The sequence below is a fragment of the Etheostoma spectabile genome, chromosome 2, assembly GCF_008692095.1.
Source record: "Etheostoma spectabile isolate EspeVRDwgs_2016 chromosome 2, UIUC_Espe_1.0, whole genome shotgun sequence".
NCBI classification, from domain to species: domain Eukaryota; kingdom Metazoa; phylum Chordata; class Actinopteri; order Perciformes; family Percidae; genus Etheostoma; species Etheostoma spectabile.
In genome coordinates, this window is record NC_045734.1 from 24,512,179 (window position 1) to 24,531,443 (window position 19,265).

A 19,265-nucleotide genomic window follows, 5' to 3' on the forward strand; every position below is an offset into this window, starting at 1 on the left:
CAACACAAATTCCTCCCTCGCTGTACAGAAACTTCCACAACATGCTCTAATGAAAATCTAATAGCTGGATGGTTTGGGGACGTCAGGGTAAATATGAAGTACTCATCTGGTTTAATAACTGATTTCTTGCACATTTGAAGAAATTTTGCTTTGCATTAGTATTTTGCATGTATTTGTAGTGTTTGCAGTTGGCATAAACTATACAGTATGTCTGCCATGTATACTGCATGTACTGATGTGTGTTACTTTCCTGCACAAGTTAAGACCTAACATTGGAAGCGGTTCTTGCTGCATGTATTGGGAAGGATGAACCATTGGTGTAACTATGTACAGATATAAAGATACAAAACAACACAAAAAAGACAATCACAACAAACAGGGAGCTTTGTTAAACTACCTTCCTTCATCCTCAAGATTTTATTTTAAACATAATTAGAAAAAGAGCTTACTCTATCTTGTCAGACAGGCCGCTGTAGATCTCATCATCAGCAGTGCATCCTTCCAAAGGAAAGGGCCTAGAGGCGGGGAAAGTGTGTGTTTGTAGGTGAGGGTAATAGAGAAAGAAAAATGTAGAGAGAATAACATTAAAAGGAATATCGTCATCAAGTGATTAGCCAAGCTGCCATTATGGCTGTGGCACTTAACACTGTAATGTATGTATGATTTCACTTTTTAAGGGAGTTTGCCAAGAAATGGAAAATCTTTATCAAATGCAAAGAACATCAAGCTTTTAATCTACAAAACCTAAACTTTTCAACAGAGTAGAGACTAGTTTTAACTGAGAGCAAGAAGGCAGGGCTGTGCTCCAACTTTGGAAAAAAACCAGAAAGTATAAGCTACAGTTTCTGCTCCATTAAAATCAATTTTACATATGTCATATATGATATTTTTCACTCCACTACATTTATTACTGTGAAAAATATATCAACTTATAAATCCTGACATATTTTTAGGGATAAATCCACAAGGCGGGACATAAAGTTGGTAAAATTTGCACCACCTTTACCAGCTGCAACATTAAACTGATGAGTAGGCCTACACTTAAATGCATCAATAATCATTCTGCGTGACAAGTACTTTTACTTTTGGTCCTTTAAATTAATGCTTATACTTTGGTACTTCTTTTATCACTGCAATACTGTAAACTACAGTGTCTTCATAGGAGAAGGTAACTGTTAACAAATACTGTACATAACTTTAAATGGTCCTAATAGACCTTTTCAATAGAATTGTATTGCTAAGCAACAGCTTGTGTCCTTATTAATTTCCTGTCACATGATGCCGTCATTCATATACACTGCAACAAGAAACCAACTTGGGCACATTTAGAATGTTAATGTTCACAACTGTAAAATAGTCTGTATCTGTGTACAACTTCATTATAGTGTGACATAAACCTATTATTTAATGTTTGTATTGCTTATAAATGCTTGAAATGGGCACGTAAAGTAGAGTGCTCTGCAATTACATAACAGGAAGGAAGTTACTTACTGGAGTCTTCCTTGTATAGCGATGGATGAATGAGAGAGGAGGGACAGAGTGTCTATAACCTGCCACAAACAGAAACCCAGTATACAGTTAGTATCTCAGGAACAGATAGACAGTTAGAGAAACAGAAAGAGATGTTTCACACTTTTAACAATGACGCTGAATAATTCTCCTCTGACCTGGTTTCACACTTATTCTAGAACTGTCTGCAGTATCATGATGAGTGATCGCAGATAACCAATTTCATGAGAGATGTGATCAGAAACAATCTTTTAGGAGTCACACCACAACCCAAGTGAAACTGACTAAACAACGTGTGTCAGTGAGCTTTTTGCCTATCTGGAATGTATGTTATGTGTTTTAGGCCTATATAATATATATATATATATATATATATATATATATATATATATATATATATATATATATATATGTTAGGCCTATATAACTTCTGATACACTAAATCATCTTTGACTTCTGTCCTAGGAAACACATGCAAATTCAAACGCAGTCTCCTAAAAAAAGTTTTTTTTCTTTCAGAAAGACAAATGAAAAAAAGGTGGGCCTGCCATTACATTTCTGGTAAAATAAACCTACTGTCCAAATAAAGAGTATTTGTCTCAGTCAGCACTGCTGAACATTTTTAGTCTGATTTCTGCTTTCATTCAAGACAGAGAGAAGTGAAACTCCGAAGAAGAAGTTCAGAGAAGAAAACGTGACTGATTTACAGTCATCTTACCATCTAATAACTAGACCAAAAAGTGATAGTTCGACTATTTTTTTTGTTGGAAATATGCATTTGCTTTCTGGTGGAGAGTTGGATGAGAAGTTCATTACCACTCATATGTTTGTCCGTTAAAGATGAAGACTGGAAACAGAGGAATCCAGCCTGGTTCTTGTTAATGTCTTAGATTCTATTCGTTTGACACTTTAGTGATTTGTTTAATTTAATTTATTTCTTAGATTTATATGCATATTTGTAGCAGCACTGTTGGAAGGAGCCTGAGAATATTTCTTTATTATGTAGAAAAATGGAAATGTAAAAATAGACTTGTTGTTTCAGGGTGAATATGTACTTCTTGGCACATCATGCTGTCCAGATAACACTCCCATTGGTCAAACTAAATTGCTGTGTCTGCATTGCACTGAAAGTGAAAGAGAACTGTAAAAATACGGAATTTATTCGTTCACTCAGCCGCTTCAATAAAATCACAAAAACTACTTCCTGTTAGGGCTGTGTGGGTGTTTGCAAGCTGCAGTGAAAAGTCAGGATTCAGTTCACGCTTCTGACTTTTACCATAATGACTGGAGTATAAGAGCACAATGGGTTTCCGTTGTACAGGAGACATAATTACAATAGATAGATAGATAGATAGATAGATAGATAGATAGATAGATAGATAAAGATTTGGTGGGGTGATACCTTCGCGAAGTCTCGGACATCAAAGAGGTCAAAGGCTTCAAAGAGTTCACTCTTTCTGAGATGAAATTTCTCCTGACAAACTCCCAGAAACATCCGGATATTCTTTAGGCACAGGAACTAAAAACAAACACAAAGGTTTTTGTTTTACTTTTACTAAAATGATTAGTTGATAAGTTCATCAACAGAACATTTATCAACTACAATTTCGGATCATCTATTAAGAGTTTAAGTAATTTATTAAAAATCAAGACTATACAGCCACGCTCGAGGTTATGTGAAGCTGCACTTGTTACTAAGCTATATACCAACATAAGCACAATGTATGTCAATAATATTTAGTAGGTATAACATTTGTTGTGTTGTAGCATGTTAGTATTCCGGAATTGCTAATCAGTATAAAAATTTCTTTGCAGAAAATTAGTTCTGCAAGTATGGTCATGAACTAAAGTATTGGATAAATTAAATGTTTGACCTGATGATGGTGCTGACAAAAAGTCAGAAGGACCACCAAAGTCAGTAGGATTCATAAACTGAAAATAATAAATCTCTCTACTAAATGTTGTGCCAATCCATCCAGTAGATGTTGAAATATTTCACAGGAAAAGTGACATGGTGATCCATCAAAGGGTTGTAAAGATATTTCAGTCGGGACAAAAATCAGACTAACAGACCAGCTGAGAGGCTGACATGCCGCTAGCACGGCCAAAAAAAAAACTAAAAGACAAAAAACTAAAAGCAGGCAACAACATTAAAGTAATACCTTTGGCAACATTCAACATAGACCAAATAATGTGGCTTGACAAACAAATAGAAGATGGGATGAATAAAAAGCATGCACAAAGTGTTGCACATTACATAAAACATGCAGATTTCAAACAGACATAATAGATGTTTTTGAAAAGGTATTGTTAGATATCATGTTGACACATGTTCATGTTTGTCTAATGAGCAGATTATTTTACTCTCCCACATTAAGTGACATAGATAGCAAATAAACAGTTGCACGTTACATATTATTATATATTTAAATGTGTATGTATATATTTGTAAGTGTATGTAAATGCTGCTCAGCCACATTGCCATAGTAACACGAAGAGCAATGAATCGACAAAAAGAAATGTCTGATACTAAAGGAAGCAGTATGAACGGCTTGTATAACTAAAATAAACGGCATGACTGACATGGTGGTCAGACATGCTGCATGTTGTTTTACATGACTTCCTGTACCAGCTGCTCTCTCTTGCTCATTCGGTCTCTGTCTTTCAGCAGTGGGAAATGCGGAACTCTGACTTGAGAAAAGGGGAAATGTTAACTTCTTACTGATACTGCCACACACAGCCCATCACTCTGTCAGGACTGCACATAGGCATATACATTGCTGCAGCACAGCGTAGTGTTGCAAGAGCACAGGGAATATCGTCTACTAGTTTAATATCATCGTGTGTGTGTGTGTGTGTGTGTGTGTGTGTGTGTGTGTACACGTCAGAGTGGACTCCCGTCCTCTGTCATTCACCAGATGTTTCCTAACCACTATTGACCTCATAGGATTTCCCAGAGTTTCACATGCACGTGTCGAAGCACATTTATCGCTTCACGCACACACACACACACACACACACACACACACACACACACACACACACACACACACACACACACACACACACACACACACACACACACACACACACACCTTTAAGACATCCCGGTGAGTCCTGTCAGATATGATGTTGCAGACGTCCTTGGAGACATTTAGGCCAACCACGTGACAAACTATCTCTTCTTCTTTGTCACATCTTTTGTTTTCTGTCTTCTACTCATTTTTTTGCTTACACCCTGACACCCTCTCGAGTTGGCTTGAGTGCTTGTTTATTAGTTAAATGGTATCTGAAAAGCTTTTGATGAAAGACAGTCCAGGATCCAAGTCTTTAGTGTGGATGCTGATCAAGGTGAACCCAAGGATTTTCACAAAAGATTTCTTGGATAAGAAGATCGATGCCACATTTACATTTGTACAGTAATCATGCTGTAGCCAGCAGCCGGTTATCTTAGTTTAGCATAAAGACTGGGAACGGGTAATAGCTATCTTGGTTCAGTCCTAAGGTAACATAATCTGCCTACCAGCATTTTACAAAAGCTCACTCAAATTTGTATGTTTTATCTGTATAAAAAACAAACTGTATGTGTCTGGTTGTTTCTTGGCAGACAGTAGTTAGCAGCCTGGCCAACAATTTTAAGGTTAAATAATAGAGTTTCTTGTCCTCTCTGAGTACCTTCTGGCTGTTTCTCTTGTCTGTCCTCCATCATTCCCTTCTCACTCTCTACACCTTTTTGATCCCCTGCACAGATATAGATCACAATATTTTCCTATCAGACATCCTTGGGGCTTCAATGCTGCTGGTAGCTATGGAAATGGCCTATGGAAATGGATCAGGAAAAGATTTGTGTGTGTGTGTGTGTGTGTGTGTGTGTGTGTGTGTGTGTGTGTGTTACCTGGGACATCTGCGGCCGCAAGTTGATCTCTCTCAGGTTGACGGCCTGAGGTAGCAGGTTGTTGAGCAACTGGCAAAGCAGCACGCCATCTCTCAGAGCCTGAGCCAGGTCACACACCTAGCACAGCATACACACACAGACACAGACACACACACATCAAATCAGACAAAGGGACCAAGCAGGATGTGTGTTCATGAGCAGGTGTATGTATTAAATGTGCCAGCTGATTTACCTGTGCACCATCCCATGTTACCCGGTGGTTCTCAGGAAGAACTCGACAGTCGATCAACCACATCGCACACTGCCGCCACAACTCCATCTTGTTTTCTGATGGATGGATTGATAGATCAATGAGATTTAAAGTAAGATTTAATTACACCATATTCATTTTCGCAGGCACAATATTCAGCATCCAGTGATCACTATCGCTCTACAACACCCAGTAGCAGTAGATCAGTCAATCAGATCAAATTAACGCTGTTCTGACAGCCACAGATGAGTTAGCCTCATAAGAAGCAAAGAATAAAATGTTCAAGAATTTAAGAAATTAAATGTATTTACAGTCTAAATTCAAACTTGAATTGTTCTGAATCTCACTTTTCTTACAGTTCAACTTATCTTACACTAGAACCTGGGTATGGAAATTATTAAAGATTTATTCACTCAGTCTGAGACTAAATCAGAAGCAAATCAGTCGGCCTACAGCAAATATGAGAAGCCACTCTAACTCCGTCCGTTCAGTGCGAAATATTGAAGTGGCCTTCTTGAAAGCCAGTAAAACAAAACAAAACTAACCGCTCTAACTGCATATCACTGTAGAATAAGTATTACAATTAGTTCTCACCTTCAGTTTCTTCTGGCAGTTCTATATCTTCTTTTTCAATTTTCTCCTCCTTTCAGGATCTCATTGTCAGACTTGAGCGCTCATGTTCTGCCCTTCTTCCGTAGTGGGTGTTCTGCATGCAGAGCTGCACTGTGTCGAAGACTTTTAACTTCATCCCGCAACTTCCTTTTTCCTCTGACGCACCCTCGCAGCCGCATTCACACTCACAGTTGCACACACACGCACGCACACACACACACTCTCATTATGCACACACAAAGCTGCTGCTGCTATGAGTAGTACAAGTTGATAAAAGCAGAGTGCAATCTCTGTGTAAAATGGGGTGTATTATGTTTGTAAAAGAATAGATCAGATAGAATAGGAGTGATGCATGTGTGTGTGCACAGTATAGAATATTTTATCAAATGATGAATGTGTTTCAAGGTCAACCTCAACAACAGCCCCCCCAGACAAACCTCTAATGTGGTAGAAATACCTTATTTGAGTATATAGCCAATGCATGAATGTTATTCAAGTTTGGGGAGACTATATGCCCAATTCAAAGGCATCGAGATACGTTTCTTGATAAAGAACCAATTTTATGTCTCTAAAATGCTGTAAGAATCACAATAACAAAATATTAAACATTGTACAGTATTTTTGTATAGGGGGGAATACTTAAGTAAAGTCATATATGTTTACATAATTGAACAGCTCATATTTAATTTGTGAAGCCTGCCCAATAGATGTGCAGCAGAGAGACAGACTGCTGTCATGATATAATGCAAAAGCTCCAAAAAAACTGGAGCTGCTTCATAAATAATGAAGCAACTGCTCTGACACTGACAGCACCCAGTGGTGGTTTTGCTGGGATGTGGGCACACAATTGGATTTAGAGCTGGGAATCTCTCTAATCAAAACTCTTTCACATGTAACATCTCAAATAAAACTCTATGCGTCACTTATTTAGTTTCACTGGACCAACAAAAACTAGTGATATCAGTAATTCCAGTCATGAAGTTCAGATGTACAACACAGGAAGACAGCAGTTGTGAAACTTAGTACATTTAGGCCTCATACAATACTGAGAATCTTTTTTGAGAACTTCCATTCCATGCTAACGTTGTACTTCTACCACACTATAATTAAGCGGGAATATTGTACATTGTTTTAAATACTGTACAGTTAGTTTTTAGACAGTGGATATTCAAGACTGTTATCTTTGTACCACCAAGTCAAGTTCTGTCTTTTGTTATTTTGGATGCCCCTGATTCAAAAATAACCTTTTTCCCATTCCCTGCATCTTCCCCAAACCCATCATATTAACATCATCGTAAGAATAAGTGACCAATAATAGAAAGAAAAAAAATACATTAAACTTTGGCAAATTGTGTTTTCGCTTCCACCCGTCACCTTTACAGCTACAGTTCAGTTCATGAAGCTTTGAAAGCAGGTTTCCAGATTTGGGACAAACCTCTTAAAGGGGCACTCCACTGATTAAGTATTGCTCGTCCATAAGGTTGGAGGACTTGTGAAAAATAGATTTAAAAACAAGAAGAAAAGGAAAAATGGTGACAGACGATGCACTCTCATAACTTTTAGACCATAGTAGGCATCACGCTTCAGAAATGTTTGATCCTACATTACCCATAATGCTCCATGGCATCTTTTGGTACTCTTTGTGACACTGCTGCTTAGTAATACATCCAAGCACAAAGTACATCCAAGACATATTACAACTTAACAGAGGCTGAGTGGTAGTCTTCATAATGAGTAAATTTGACCGTTGTGTAAAATTGGTGAGGTGGCCCTTTAAGTCGTGAGCGAAAAGGCCTGTGACACTTGTTATTTCAACACTAGGTGTCAGTCTTGTACACATTACCTTTTTTCCTGCAGATGCTGTATTTCCAAACACTGTAAGTTGCCATTCACGCCAATGTGCATGCATGCCTATCTCTGACTCGACATGTTGTCATCTGACATTTTTCATATTCCCCTTTCTTGTTTCACTGAACTCTATATCTCTCTTATGCCATGCCTCAACCTGCACTCTCCGCCTCCTTAGAGTCCATGCTAATTCCTGCACTGTGATTTGCGGTTGTCTGTGTCTGCATACTGTGTGCCCACTGTACGATCTGATTGGCTCTTTGAGAGACCCAGGTTTGAGGGGGAGCGGGCTTCCACTGTTAACACACAGAGACAGACTCATGGACAGAGGTTACAACACAGATGAGAGAAGCTGCAAAGAAGGAAGGAAAAAAGAGGGGAAGTAAGAAAAGAAAGAGGCATTATGAGATAGAAATATTACAAGGACAAAGAGAGAAGTAATATCCCGGAGTGCCTTGGTGGACCCATACAAACAGGTAGGTGTTACATACTGTAGCTGTGTCAATTCAGACAACACAGAAGCTATCTGTTGTGTGTCTGCCTGGCTAGTTTCTTAAAGTAAGCTGATGTCAGACTACTCTTTTATTAGTATTTAACTGAGCAACTTATGCAGAAAGAAACATGTACAAGCATGTGTGTGTGTGTGTGTGTGTGTGTGCGCATGTGTGTTGGTATGTAATAAGTATCTCCTCTGCTTCTGCTGTTCAGACATGAATAATCGCTCCATCGCCTGGTGGCTGGGACAGATCGGCCTGCCCCAGTACACCAAGACACTAGAGAGGGAATATTATGGTCTGGAGGTATGTGAAATTGCAAAATGCATCTGTATGTGCTTGTTGATATCTCTACTTTCTTTTGTTATGTGCTTCAATCTCCATAACTCTTAATTTCCCTATACTACTTTCTCACTCTCCATGTTTTTTGTTTCTCTCCAGGGTTTGCTATGTGTAACAGATGGAGAGCTGAAGGATTCAGGGATAGAGGATGCAACACACAGAGAAACCATCCTCAATCAACTTTCAAGACACAGACAGAGACTGGACCCACACTCTGGTGACACTCAGTGGTCACATACAAGCACACATGCACACAAGGGCTGGACAATAGTTCAATGTTCTAAATATTCTAATTTAAAGTTCATTAAGAGAAACATACATTGTATTGCATCCAAGCCCTTTAAAATTGTGACTAAAACAAACAAAAATATGCATTTACAGTAGCTCATGCTTAAGGTTAAAGAGGAGACTGTAAGTTTTATTTGCTGTTCTGTTTACATGCTCATCTCGGATATTAGTTTATTCAAATAGTTGATGTGTTCAAGTGTTTCTGTGTTACGAAACAAGCCTCAAATAAACTCTTATCTTATCTTTTAATCATCCTTTCAGCTTGCGGAGAGCTGTGTCTGTTGAAAGCATTCATGCTAAGCGCTGTATCTTTGTACGCGCCTGTTTATTAAAGTGCTCACATTATGCTCATTTTCAGGTTCATAATTGTATTGTATAACTTTAGTATAAAATAGGTTTACATGGTTTAATTTTCAAAAAACACCATCTTTCGGTTGTACTGCACATTGCTGCAGCTCCTCTTTTCACCCAATGTGTTGGGCTTTCTGTTTTAGCTACAGAGTGAGGAATCACCCTTCTATTCCATTATAATGTGTGTTACAAAGTGACGCACGTTCGTCACGGAAGTAAAGTCTGGACTACAACAGAGCTGTTTGGAGCAGTTTGTGAACAAGGTTTTCTGTTGGAGATGGGAAGTCCTTTTGGGGTGGACTTCACTTTGTAAACCTATAACATGCACAAAAAAGATATATTACACAACAAAGGACACGGAAAAAGTCAAAAAGCATAATATGAGCAATTTAAATTTTTAAACATGTATTTAGGGTGTTTACTTGCTTGTTCATCCTTAGTGCAATTTAAAGAATTTAAATGTGAAAATCTAGAGAATATAAATGATTATGTCACATATTAAACAATGCTTTATATCTGCACACCAATGAAGGAATAATTCAACATTTTGGAAAACTTGTTTATTAGCTTTGTGTCTGTATACAGGTGGAAAAATTTAGCTAAAAAGGTGACAAAAACTACACAAATCTCTAAAATTCACTAATGAAGATGTTATATCTTGTTTTTTTCAGTGTCATATTTAACAGAGAGACCTAAAAGTGGTATGGATTTTCTCTTCTTTGACTCTGCAAGACAGCAAATATGCATATTTACCAAATGTCAAACTATTCCTTTAAAATGTCCTTTTGTCCTCTCAGGTGTGCAAATGGAGCGCAGGGTGAGCCGAAAGTACTCCCTGGGATCGTCAATGGATCTGGTGAGACCACTAAGTTAGCACTACATAGCATAAAAAACAGTAGACATCATCTTTGACAAGGATGCAAACTATTTGGGTCTCTACCATTTCCTGCAGGTGAAGCCGAGGAAGGATCTGTTTCGTCAGAGTGTCCTGCCCCGCCTCCAGCGCGCTGATAAAAAAAAACGCCTCTCCGCTTCCTGCTCGCAGCTCCGCCCCCTGAACGAGGACAACACTATCAGTGAGGCGGAGCGCAGTCAGGACAGCAAATGCAGGTAAGCTGTGTGTGTGTGTGTGTGTGTGTGTGTGTGTGTGTGTGTGTGTGTGTGTGTGTGTGTGTGTGTGTGTGTGTGTGTGTGTGTGTGTGTGTGTGTGTGTGTGTGTGTGTGTGACCCACTTTGTCTAGGTTCAAGGCTAATAATTAACTATTGTCTCATAAAATGTGAGCGTTTGTAAGTGAAGTAGGTGTAATCACTAAACCAGTGGTTCTCAAAGAGGGGTACGCGTACCGCCAGAGGTCCTTGAGGGAGTTCCAGGGGTCCCCAACAAAAAAGAATAATTTATTTTCACCATAGTTCCATCCATACACATCCAAACACAATGACAGAATGTGTGACTATTTGGATCACGGGTTTCATACACTATCTGTAATAAAACAGCTAAAAGATAAAGTCCTAACAGGTGGGGGACCCTGGGAAAATTTTGCATCAAATAATTGAGAAACACTGCACTAGACAATATGAAACAATCCTTTAAGGATGTCAAATAACATTATGATCTTTACTTTATTTACTTTCATCGACCAGGACCGACAGCTGCTTTTTGATGACTAATATAATAAACATCACACCTTGGGACTTTGACATGTCGGTCACACTTCCCCCCAGTGAGCAGTCGAGGACTGAGTGACAAAGGCCAGTGTGTGTGTTCTGAAGTTGTTAATATTGAGGTCGGCCTTTAAAAATAAGTTTAACGTTGGAGGACTTTTAGCATTAAAAGGGCCAGTTCCCCTAAATTACAAAAAGACATGTTCATTTTCACTCTATCCCTAGTGCTATTAAACCATGCAGATCATTTTGGTTTCATGTAATCTGGTTTGGAGTTATGTCACCAAAATAAAATGGGAGAGAATGGGATTCAGTATATTGAACAAAATCCCTTTTGAAAACCTCAACAGTAACTTGTCTTTCCAAAAACAATGTTCTAGTTTGAGTGGCTTCTTTAGTCGGCAACAACATAATCTCAAGATTTTAGTTTACTATAATTGACAAAAAAAACAGCAAATTCTCAGAATTTAAATACTTAGATAACGTATGATACGAATTTTATAAAAACATTAAAAAAGCCTGTGGTACTAGTTTTATGTTCTTAAAACAGAGCAACTCAGCTGTCAAACATATTTAAATTGTTACTGAAGCTTTTACTGTGCAGTTGTTATCCTATATGATTGTCATCTACAACAAAAAAAGAGGGTCAGAGATCCCTACTTTGGATTGAACAGTTTGACTTTCCAACAAGAACTGCTCAGAGGCTCTGGGTAGGGCTCCAGACCTGTGCTAGATATTGCTGTTGAATGGCATTATGTTATTTTACACTGCAAATAAACCGCAAATTATTTAATTAATAGAAAATACAAGAGATAAGTGAAACAATACTGTATGCTTTGTTGTTATTTGACTGAACCAACCCTTGTATCTTGTTGTAAAAGTTGTTTCCTTTCATACACAACGGAGTTTTACAACTGACAAGTATTGTAAGTGTGTAAATGGAGGCTGGCTGTCAAGTTTAGGCACATCTATCTCAGGCTCAGTGAAGTAGATAGTTCCGGTCCTCCGATAATTGGCTTTGGCAATCGTTTTAAGTGTGTAGGCTAATGAAAGGTTAGTCAGATTGACATGTCACCGCTTGAAAAGAATACATCAGTAGGCTACCGTCTGTGGGATTTATGGTCACAGGCTATACTCTACGACTCTGTACAGCAACCTACCGTATGTGCTGACTGCAGCCAGGTGAGGCGTTAGCCCGGCTCGTGTCGGTATCCGAGGAATGCCAGGCACATAGCGGTGTTTCAGCACCGGGGCCCGGGGAGGGGGGAGAAGGAGAGCTCGGGAGAACTTGTGGGAACTTGTCCGAAACTGCGCAGGGAGGGGGAGAAGGGGAGAAGGGGCGGCTGGGAGGGACCGGAGACGGCTTGAACGACTGCAACTCAACAGCTGTTGTTCGGCGGCGTTAGTTTGGACCACAACCCGTAGAACATGTCTGAGACGAGTGAGCTGTGACGCGGCCTGACAGGTAGGACAGCCGGCCGCTGGCAAGAGAACGTTTTAAACAACCGAACTTAACTTTTACGTTAACGATAGCCTAATTTACGCGAGACTTTAGTTTTTAGTCAGTCGTTTGTTAATTGACTTTTGGTGTGCAGTGCTTTCTGAAAATGTATTCCTAGATTTTGACAAAACTTTTTTCAGTGTTTCGCATGACAACGAAGTCGACAGTGTTACTATGGTTATCTCATGTTTGCTTACCTGTAGCAGTTAACGTCAACTTTCTACCTATTGCACAATCTTGAATCAGAGAAGACTCGATGTTCCAAGTTAAAGCAAACGAGACGAATTAAAAGAATTAGACTACAGTAGCCTAGCGTAAGTAGTTTTGAGCTATGTAACACAGAGGAATACCACTTGCCTGGTAAAGCTGATTAAAACAGTTTGAAACATAGCTTAATGTGCTGTCAGGTTGCATGTCTCCATAGTGGCTGGCTCTGCAGCACGTTGCACAGGTGTTCCTGTTGTGCTGCCTGGGCCAACGCCCCACTAACAGGATGTTGCACCTTCTTAGCTCATACTCAACAAAGCTGTGATTTATTTCAAGCTCCCTGTTTTTATGTGTTTTGATTATTTAATTGCGAACATAAATGCAGCTAGAATAGTTGCTATTTTATTAAGTAGTCTACCCAGCTAAACGTAATGCACTTTGAAACAACATACCTTCAATAAAGGCTGCTTGATGAAGTTTATAGGCTATTGTTGAGTTTTTGTTGGAACTGTTTTAAAGACGTGTTAGTTTAACATAAATGGTCATTTTGGCTACTGTTATTTGTGTCGTTGTTGAATTGTTTTTAATATTTTATCCACCCAAATTATATCAAGCAGGGCAGAGTATTGCAGCACTTCTCAGTAGCAATTATTCATGTACAAACCATAATAATAACAACAACAACAACAACAACAACAACAACAACAACAACAATAATAATAATTATAGCACATTTGATTTACAGAGTTCTTTTCTAGGTCAGTAAAAACACTGGAAAAAAAAAACACAATACAAGTGCAGAATTGTAGAGTAGAGTTGAAACATAAGTTGAAATCAATTAGTCCATCAATATTAGTAATTTTTTGGAATTCTTTGGAACATCTTTGAATGTTATCAAATTAGTTGCACAGAGCCGTTGGGAGTGACATGGGAGTCGTTGACACATCCAAGTGCAAATCAAAGTGGTGTAAATAAGATTGAATCAACACCTTCTGAAACAGTTAAAAGAAAGCTAAGCATTATAGCATTCATAAAAGTAGGACTTATTGCAGGACTGAGCTATCGCGTGCGTGCGTGCGTGATGTGCTTCAGTAGATGTCAATAGTTGTATTGAGGGTGAAAGCAGGGTAAACAAGAAAACACAGAGGCAGGCATAGATGTAAAATTGCTAGAATGGGAATTAGTTCATGAGAGGCCTGGGAGTTATCCAGTTGAGCCCTGCTGTGAGTTCTCTGACCGGTTCATGTGTTAGCCCTGTGTTTACAGAGGCAGGAAGGTGGAAGCTTGAGGAGGAAGGAAGGAGGAAGAAGAGGCAAGCTATTAAAAGTGTTTGTGGTGTTAATGACAGATCCAGACCTTGGCAGTGGCCTTCCATCCTCGTACTGTTTATGTTCAAAGGGAAAACATGGCACCGTCATCTGTGGCTCCCTGGGGTTGAGTTTAGTAGCTTCGAATCACCTCTTCTCTCTTGTTTTCTAGCAAGAGGAGGAGTGTCAGCGCATACTTCAGCCAGCTGAAGGTAAGAGGTTAAGCACACAGCCTCTCCGTCTCTCACTAGTTTCCTCTTTTCTTTCCTACATATTTTCCCTCATACCTTTGCGCATACAAAATGTGAGCACAGAAAACATGCTATAGAGTCACTATGGTCTGGTTGTAGGTGTTTGGCGGTCGGAGAGACATGGATTTAATAAAAAAGGAGCTGGAGGAGGAGCTGAAGCTGAGTACTGACGACCCGACGAGCCATGCATGGTACCACGGGCCACTGAGCAGAGAGGTGCTCAATGAATACTATTCTCACTGCGTTTACAATTAAGTTAAACATTTTTTACACCCAAGTTATGCTGCAAAGAAAACTCCCGCACATTATCTAACTTGCAAAAATATATAAAGTTTGATAGAAAGCAACGTTTTAGGAATAGACCATCTTTATAATCTTTTAAACGTTATGCATTTTGCAAGTTAGATAGTGTGCAGGATTTTTCTTCGCAACTTTTGACCTGCTTCATGAAGATAATGATGTTGACCAACTTAACCTGCCGGCTTGTCTTCAGGCTGCAGAGTCTCTGTTTGAGAAGGATGGAGACTTTCTGGTCCGAGACTCAAGCTCTGCCCCTGGCGACTACGTCTTGAGCTGCTTTTGGAAGGATGTGCCCATGCATTTTAAAATCATACAAGTTATCCTTCGACCCAAAAAGGTGTGTCTATGTCATGTGTGTCCATGTGCGAAAAGTGGGAGATAATTGATCAATTGTTAAAATAATGACTTAAGCAACAAGGCTAAACATTCATTGATCTCAATCTTTGTTTTGTTTTTTATCACTGTTGATTTAATCTTTTGGGGTTTCGATTGTTGGTCAGGCAAAACAAGCCATTTGAACGGACAATTGGCTTTTTTTTTGTGGACTGTTTTCTGACCATTTTAGACTAAACAATGTGTCAATCGGGAAAATAACAAAGAAAATGATTTAATCTTTTCCGTAAATTTAAGCTAATTTAATTTATTTTAGAATTCAATATCTTGTTGTGGATTGTTTTTTTGTTGGACTATTCCTTTTAAAAGGCTCTGCTTGATATATTGTGTGCGTGCGCCTCCATTTGTGTGACAGGGCTACTCAAAGAAGCTGTTCCAGTTTGAGGAGGATCGCTTTGACAATGTTCCCGCTCTGATCCGATTCTATGTGGGCGGGCGTCGGCCCATCTCCCAGGTCTCAGGTGCTGTGATCTTTCATCCAATCACACGGACCCTTCCTCTGCGTGTCATCAGCGAGCATCAGGCAGAGCCCACAGGCGGCAGCAGCAACAGCAGTGGTAGTAGTCGAGGTGCAGGGAGAGAAAAACACACTGAAGCCAACAAAAGGCGCAGCTACAGCTGTGCACACACCGACACACTGCAGGTCATCAATCCCCTGCTAAGGTGGGAGGAAGTCTGTTGAAAGTTGTTGGAGTGCAGTCCACATACACATGTATAATGGTGAAACAAACACAACACAAATACAAATAAAATATTCTCATTGACTACATTTTATGTGCGACAGGAGTGGAAGTCAACCTGCTAACTTGGAGAACGTTGGACGCAAGCCTTCACTTCAGTCTGCACAGTCGGACAGCAACCTACGACCTGGTACATTATACATCCATGTGTCCGTCATCGCTAACCCCTAATGTCCACTGGATGCAGCTCTGTCACAGCCACTCGAGACAATCCGCATCCATTCCAGCCACTTCTGCTGTCAAGCAGCAGAACGTCTTGCTCGCGGCTCATGTATAGGCTCTTCTTTCCAATCCACTTTATTTACCCACCAGGTCTATTCTGTTCAGAACAGCTCGTATCTCTGAAACATGAATTTAACTTGTAAATGTACTTAAATGCTTGTAATTACTGGCCGTTGACATGAAATTTATATTTTAATGATATTCTTTTTCTTCCTTTGTCATAAAACACACAAAAAAATCATCTATCAGCTTACCAACGTTAGATATTTGGCTTCTGAAGAATTGTTGCAAAACGCATCCAGTGGACATTTGTGGTCACCCTATATTGTTTCTCTAGAATTGATTAGAGGAGGTGTTAAAGTGTAGAGCAAAACCATCATCAGAACACATAGAAAAACACAGAATCCTATGGCACTGTGTTGTTTATCTTTTAACTTCCTGCTGTCACTCTTCCTCATCCAGGTGTTCCACAAAACTCTCAGTTGGGGGACACTGGCCCCGCCCCCATCTCCCCAGTGTTTCGCACAGGCAGTGAACCCCTGCTGAGCCCCCAACCACGACACACACGGCCCTCCAATCCAGGTGACACGCACACACACATTTTCAATTATTTATGGTCCAATTTGAAAAAGAAACAGCACATAAAATATTTAGCAGCACAAAATTCTGTCCTGACCATCTGCCCTGTCATAATACACAGCTGCAACTAAGGCAATATGCCCATATAAAGATCATTTGTCAGAAACCATAGCCTGCTCGCAGAGCAATAATTGCCACCATGACGCCAGAAAAAGTATGCATAATGGCAGATGACTGTAGAATACAAACTCCCAAAACACAAAGAGAGAAGGAGTGAGCTGCTGAGAGAACCCAAGAGAAAGAGTGGGCAAGCAGAAATACAACATACATGTAAACTGCATTTGTTGCATATTTAAAAAACTTGTTTCATATTAGCAAATTATTGCCAATAAAAAAAGCATATATATGACAGGGCTGTAGCTCAGTTCATGTCACTATCTTTCTGTGAAATTGTGGGTTTAAGCAACCTGAAGGAAATGTTTTAATTTCACAATTAAACAACCATAATTTTATTCCTGGCAGTGTGGAGAGGGATTAAGAACTTCATGGTGGGGAATTAAACGGTAACGCTTTATTTAAGGGTCTGTATGTTCAGTATATTTTTTAGTTAATTATCATTACTATTATTCTTTATAATTAAGTTTTAATATGGCACTAATTACAGGTAAACTACAGTTCTGCGACAGTTATTTAAGTTTAGTGAGTTGAGTTTAATAGCAGTTATCAATTTTCATCTGTATAAAATTAGCACAAAATATCACTGAACAGGGAACTATAAGAAATACTGAAAAGTCGCTATATTTAAAAAAAAAAAAAAAAAGTATTTGCATTTCTAAGATCCTGGTTATGGGCTTTATGTTTGAAACTGAGTCGTATCATAAAGCACCTCCTCCGAATATGGAGAGCGACAATGACACAGACGCATAACTCCCTCCTCCGTCCCTGCAGGTGGTGGTGTAACTTTGAGAGGTTCAGATGGACAGCTGCACCCGAGAGCTCCTCCTAAACCTCTCAGAGTCTCTGCATTTTTTGGCAATGCCATCCCCCCCCCACCCACAGACCAGGATGCTGACCCCTCCTCTTTCTACGATGAGCTGGTCATCCGGGTAAAGACCCCGTCACGGCTCAGCTTTCATCTTTTTCTATTATCTCTCTCTATTTGTGGAAATGAGTCTACAAAACCTCCATGGAGAGTTTACGTCCACTTGTTTTGTCCAGGTGCCACAGTCCCAACGGAAAGGTCATGTGGACCGACTGCGTGCAGAGGAGAAGTGGCAGAGCCGCGCACGCCTCACGGAGACTTCCTTTGGCTTTCTGGAATCACAGGAGAAGAGTGAAGCATTATCACAGCTGCTTCTACTGAAGCAGGAGAGGACGCCAGTGGAAGTGGAAGACTGGCATTTTGAAAAGCCACATGTCTGTATAAATTATATAGTTTTTGTTTATAGTTTTTACATTTGCATTTCACTTCTAAGTAAATATGACGAGAATACAACAGTTCAAAGAATTACAACAGCATTAGATTTTTTGATTTCAAACGATGTACAGTATACTTTAAACAATACATGCTGTACAGTTTTAAAAATTTTCAAATTCCATTATCAATTGATTTCCATTTATTTCCTCATAACATCAAAAGCTGACTCTTGAAATTGGTTGGAGTTGTGTAATCAGTGGCAGCTGTCAGGTCTGCATTCAATTTTGTCAAAGTTGCGTATTTTTGCAGTGCAAAGCAGTTCTAAATTTCCAGATCAATCTGCAATTTAAAAACCGTTACTGTGAGCTGAAATGATTAGTCATCAACGAAAAGATATTAAGCTACTAGTCATCTTTTCCAAAATGCCAAAAATCCAGTTTCAACTTGTGACTGTTTGGTAGTTGTCTTTGCCTTCTATGATGGTACATTTTAATGCTTTTGGGGTCAGACAAAAAACAGCATGTTTTAACATTTTATTGACCAAATAATGTATCATTTAATCAAGAAAATAATTCTAAGTTTAATTGAAAACTAAAAGAATAGTTTTTTGCTTTTCACAGAAGTTTAGCTGTGACTTGGATAAATGCAGACTTGATGTTGATTCTAATAGATTACACAACAAGTTTGAAGAGTCTGCAAATGTTTCTAACAGAAAATAAAATTTAAAGGATTTTTAGTAAAATACTCCAACAACACATAGAGCTACTTGTATGATCCTCAAATGCTGTAAACTACAGGGATGTAGTTAGAACGTTTATTTTTATTTAGACATAACAGTCTCAGAATAAAGCGTTAATGTTGTAATATCCTTCCTACTCCATCACAGGTGGAGTCTGTTTCGTGTTTCCAGTTGGCTCGGTTTGAGTCGCTGCTCCTGCCGAAGAACAACCGACCTCTAGAGCCCAGTGTCCTGCTGGCACTCAAAGAGCTCTTCAACCGCTCAGACGCCAACACCACCGCTCTGCACATGCTCAGTGTTGACTGCCAGGTGACTCTCAATGTTCTGTATGTTCAATCCATGATATGTCTCAGGGGTC

At 39.3% G+C, this 19,265-nt stretch overlaps 3 protein-coding genes and 1 long non-coding RNA gene across 9 annotated transcripts in view; 1 reads left to right on the forward strand and 3 right to left on the reverse strand.

Moving 5' to 3' along the window:
• Positions 1-6,448, reverse strand: part of vav1 (vav guanine nucleotide exchange factor 1) — a 21,247-nt gene extending 14,799 nt beyond the window's left edge. For 3 of the 5 annotated variants that reach the window (XM_032544572.1, XM_032544599.1, XM_032544581.1), the window contains exons 1-6: positions 6,249-6,448; positions 5,637-5,731; positions 5,405-5,521; positions 2,912-3,028; positions 1,492-1,550; positions 450-515 (exon numbers count right to left, since the gene is read on the reverse strand). In XM_032544572.1, coding sequence (XP_032400463.1) covers positions 450-515; positions 1,492-1,550; positions 2,912-3,028; positions 5,405-5,521; positions 5,637-5,723 — 446 coding nt within the window. In that variant the 5' untranslated portion in view covers positions 5,724-5,731; positions 6,249-6,448. The remainder of the gene's footprint in view (positions 1-449; positions 516-1,491; positions 1,551-2,911; positions 3,029-5,404; positions 5,522-5,636; positions 5,732-6,248) is intronic. The other 2 variants (XM_032544589.1, XM_032544563.1) reach the window with 1 other exon arrangement.
• Positions 6,449-8,366: 1,918 nt separating this feature from the next.
• sh2d3a (SH2 domain containing 3A) overlaps positions 8,367-19,265 on the forward strand; it is a 14,639-nt gene continuing 3,740 nt past the window's right edge. The window contains exons 1-15 of one of the 2 annotated variants that reach the window (XM_032544553.1): positions 8,367-8,590; positions 8,823-8,914; positions 9,050-9,167; positions 10,261-10,290; positions 10,387-10,445; positions 10,542-10,699; positions 14,439-14,478; positions 14,617-14,733; positions 15,011-15,154; positions 15,566-15,873; positions 15,995-16,080; positions 16,635-16,754; positions 17,700-17,857; positions 17,970-18,167; positions 19,055-19,216. In XM_032544553.1, coding sequence (XP_032400444.1) covers positions 8,825-8,914; positions 9,050-9,167; positions 10,261-10,290; positions 10,387-10,445; positions 10,542-10,699; positions 14,439-14,478; positions 14,617-14,733; positions 15,011-15,154; positions 15,566-15,873; positions 15,995-16,080; positions 16,635-16,754; positions 17,700-17,857; positions 17,970-18,167; positions 19,055-19,216 — 1,788 coding nt within the window. In that variant the 5' untranslated portion in view covers positions 8,367-8,590; positions 8,823-8,824. The remainder of the gene's footprint in view (positions 8,591-8,822; positions 8,915-9,049; positions 9,168-10,260; positions 10,291-10,386; positions 10,446-10,541; positions 10,700-14,438; positions 14,479-14,616; positions 14,734-15,010; positions 15,155-15,565; positions 15,874-15,994; positions 16,081-16,634; positions 16,755-17,699; positions 17,858-17,969; positions 18,168-19,054; positions 19,217-19,265) is intronic. The other variant, XM_032544543.1, reaches the window with a different exon arrangement.
• On the reverse strand, positions 9,676-10,662 carry LOC116707355 (uncharacterized). Its single transcript, XR_004336484.1, has 2 exons — positions 10,530-10,662; positions 9,676-10,442 (listed from the first exon to the last, which is right to left on the reverse strand). It is a non-coding gene; the product is annotated as an uncharacterized LOC116707355 (long non-coding RNA).
• Positions 10,768-19,265, reverse strand: part of trip10b (thyroid hormone receptor interactor 10b) — a 35,089-nt gene continuing 26,591 nt past the window's right edge. Inside the window, exon 15 of the mRNA XM_032544629.1 lies at positions 10,768-10,815. The gene's annotated coding sequence lies outside the window, so the exon portion shown is untranslated. The remainder of the gene's footprint in view (positions 10,816-19,265) is intronic.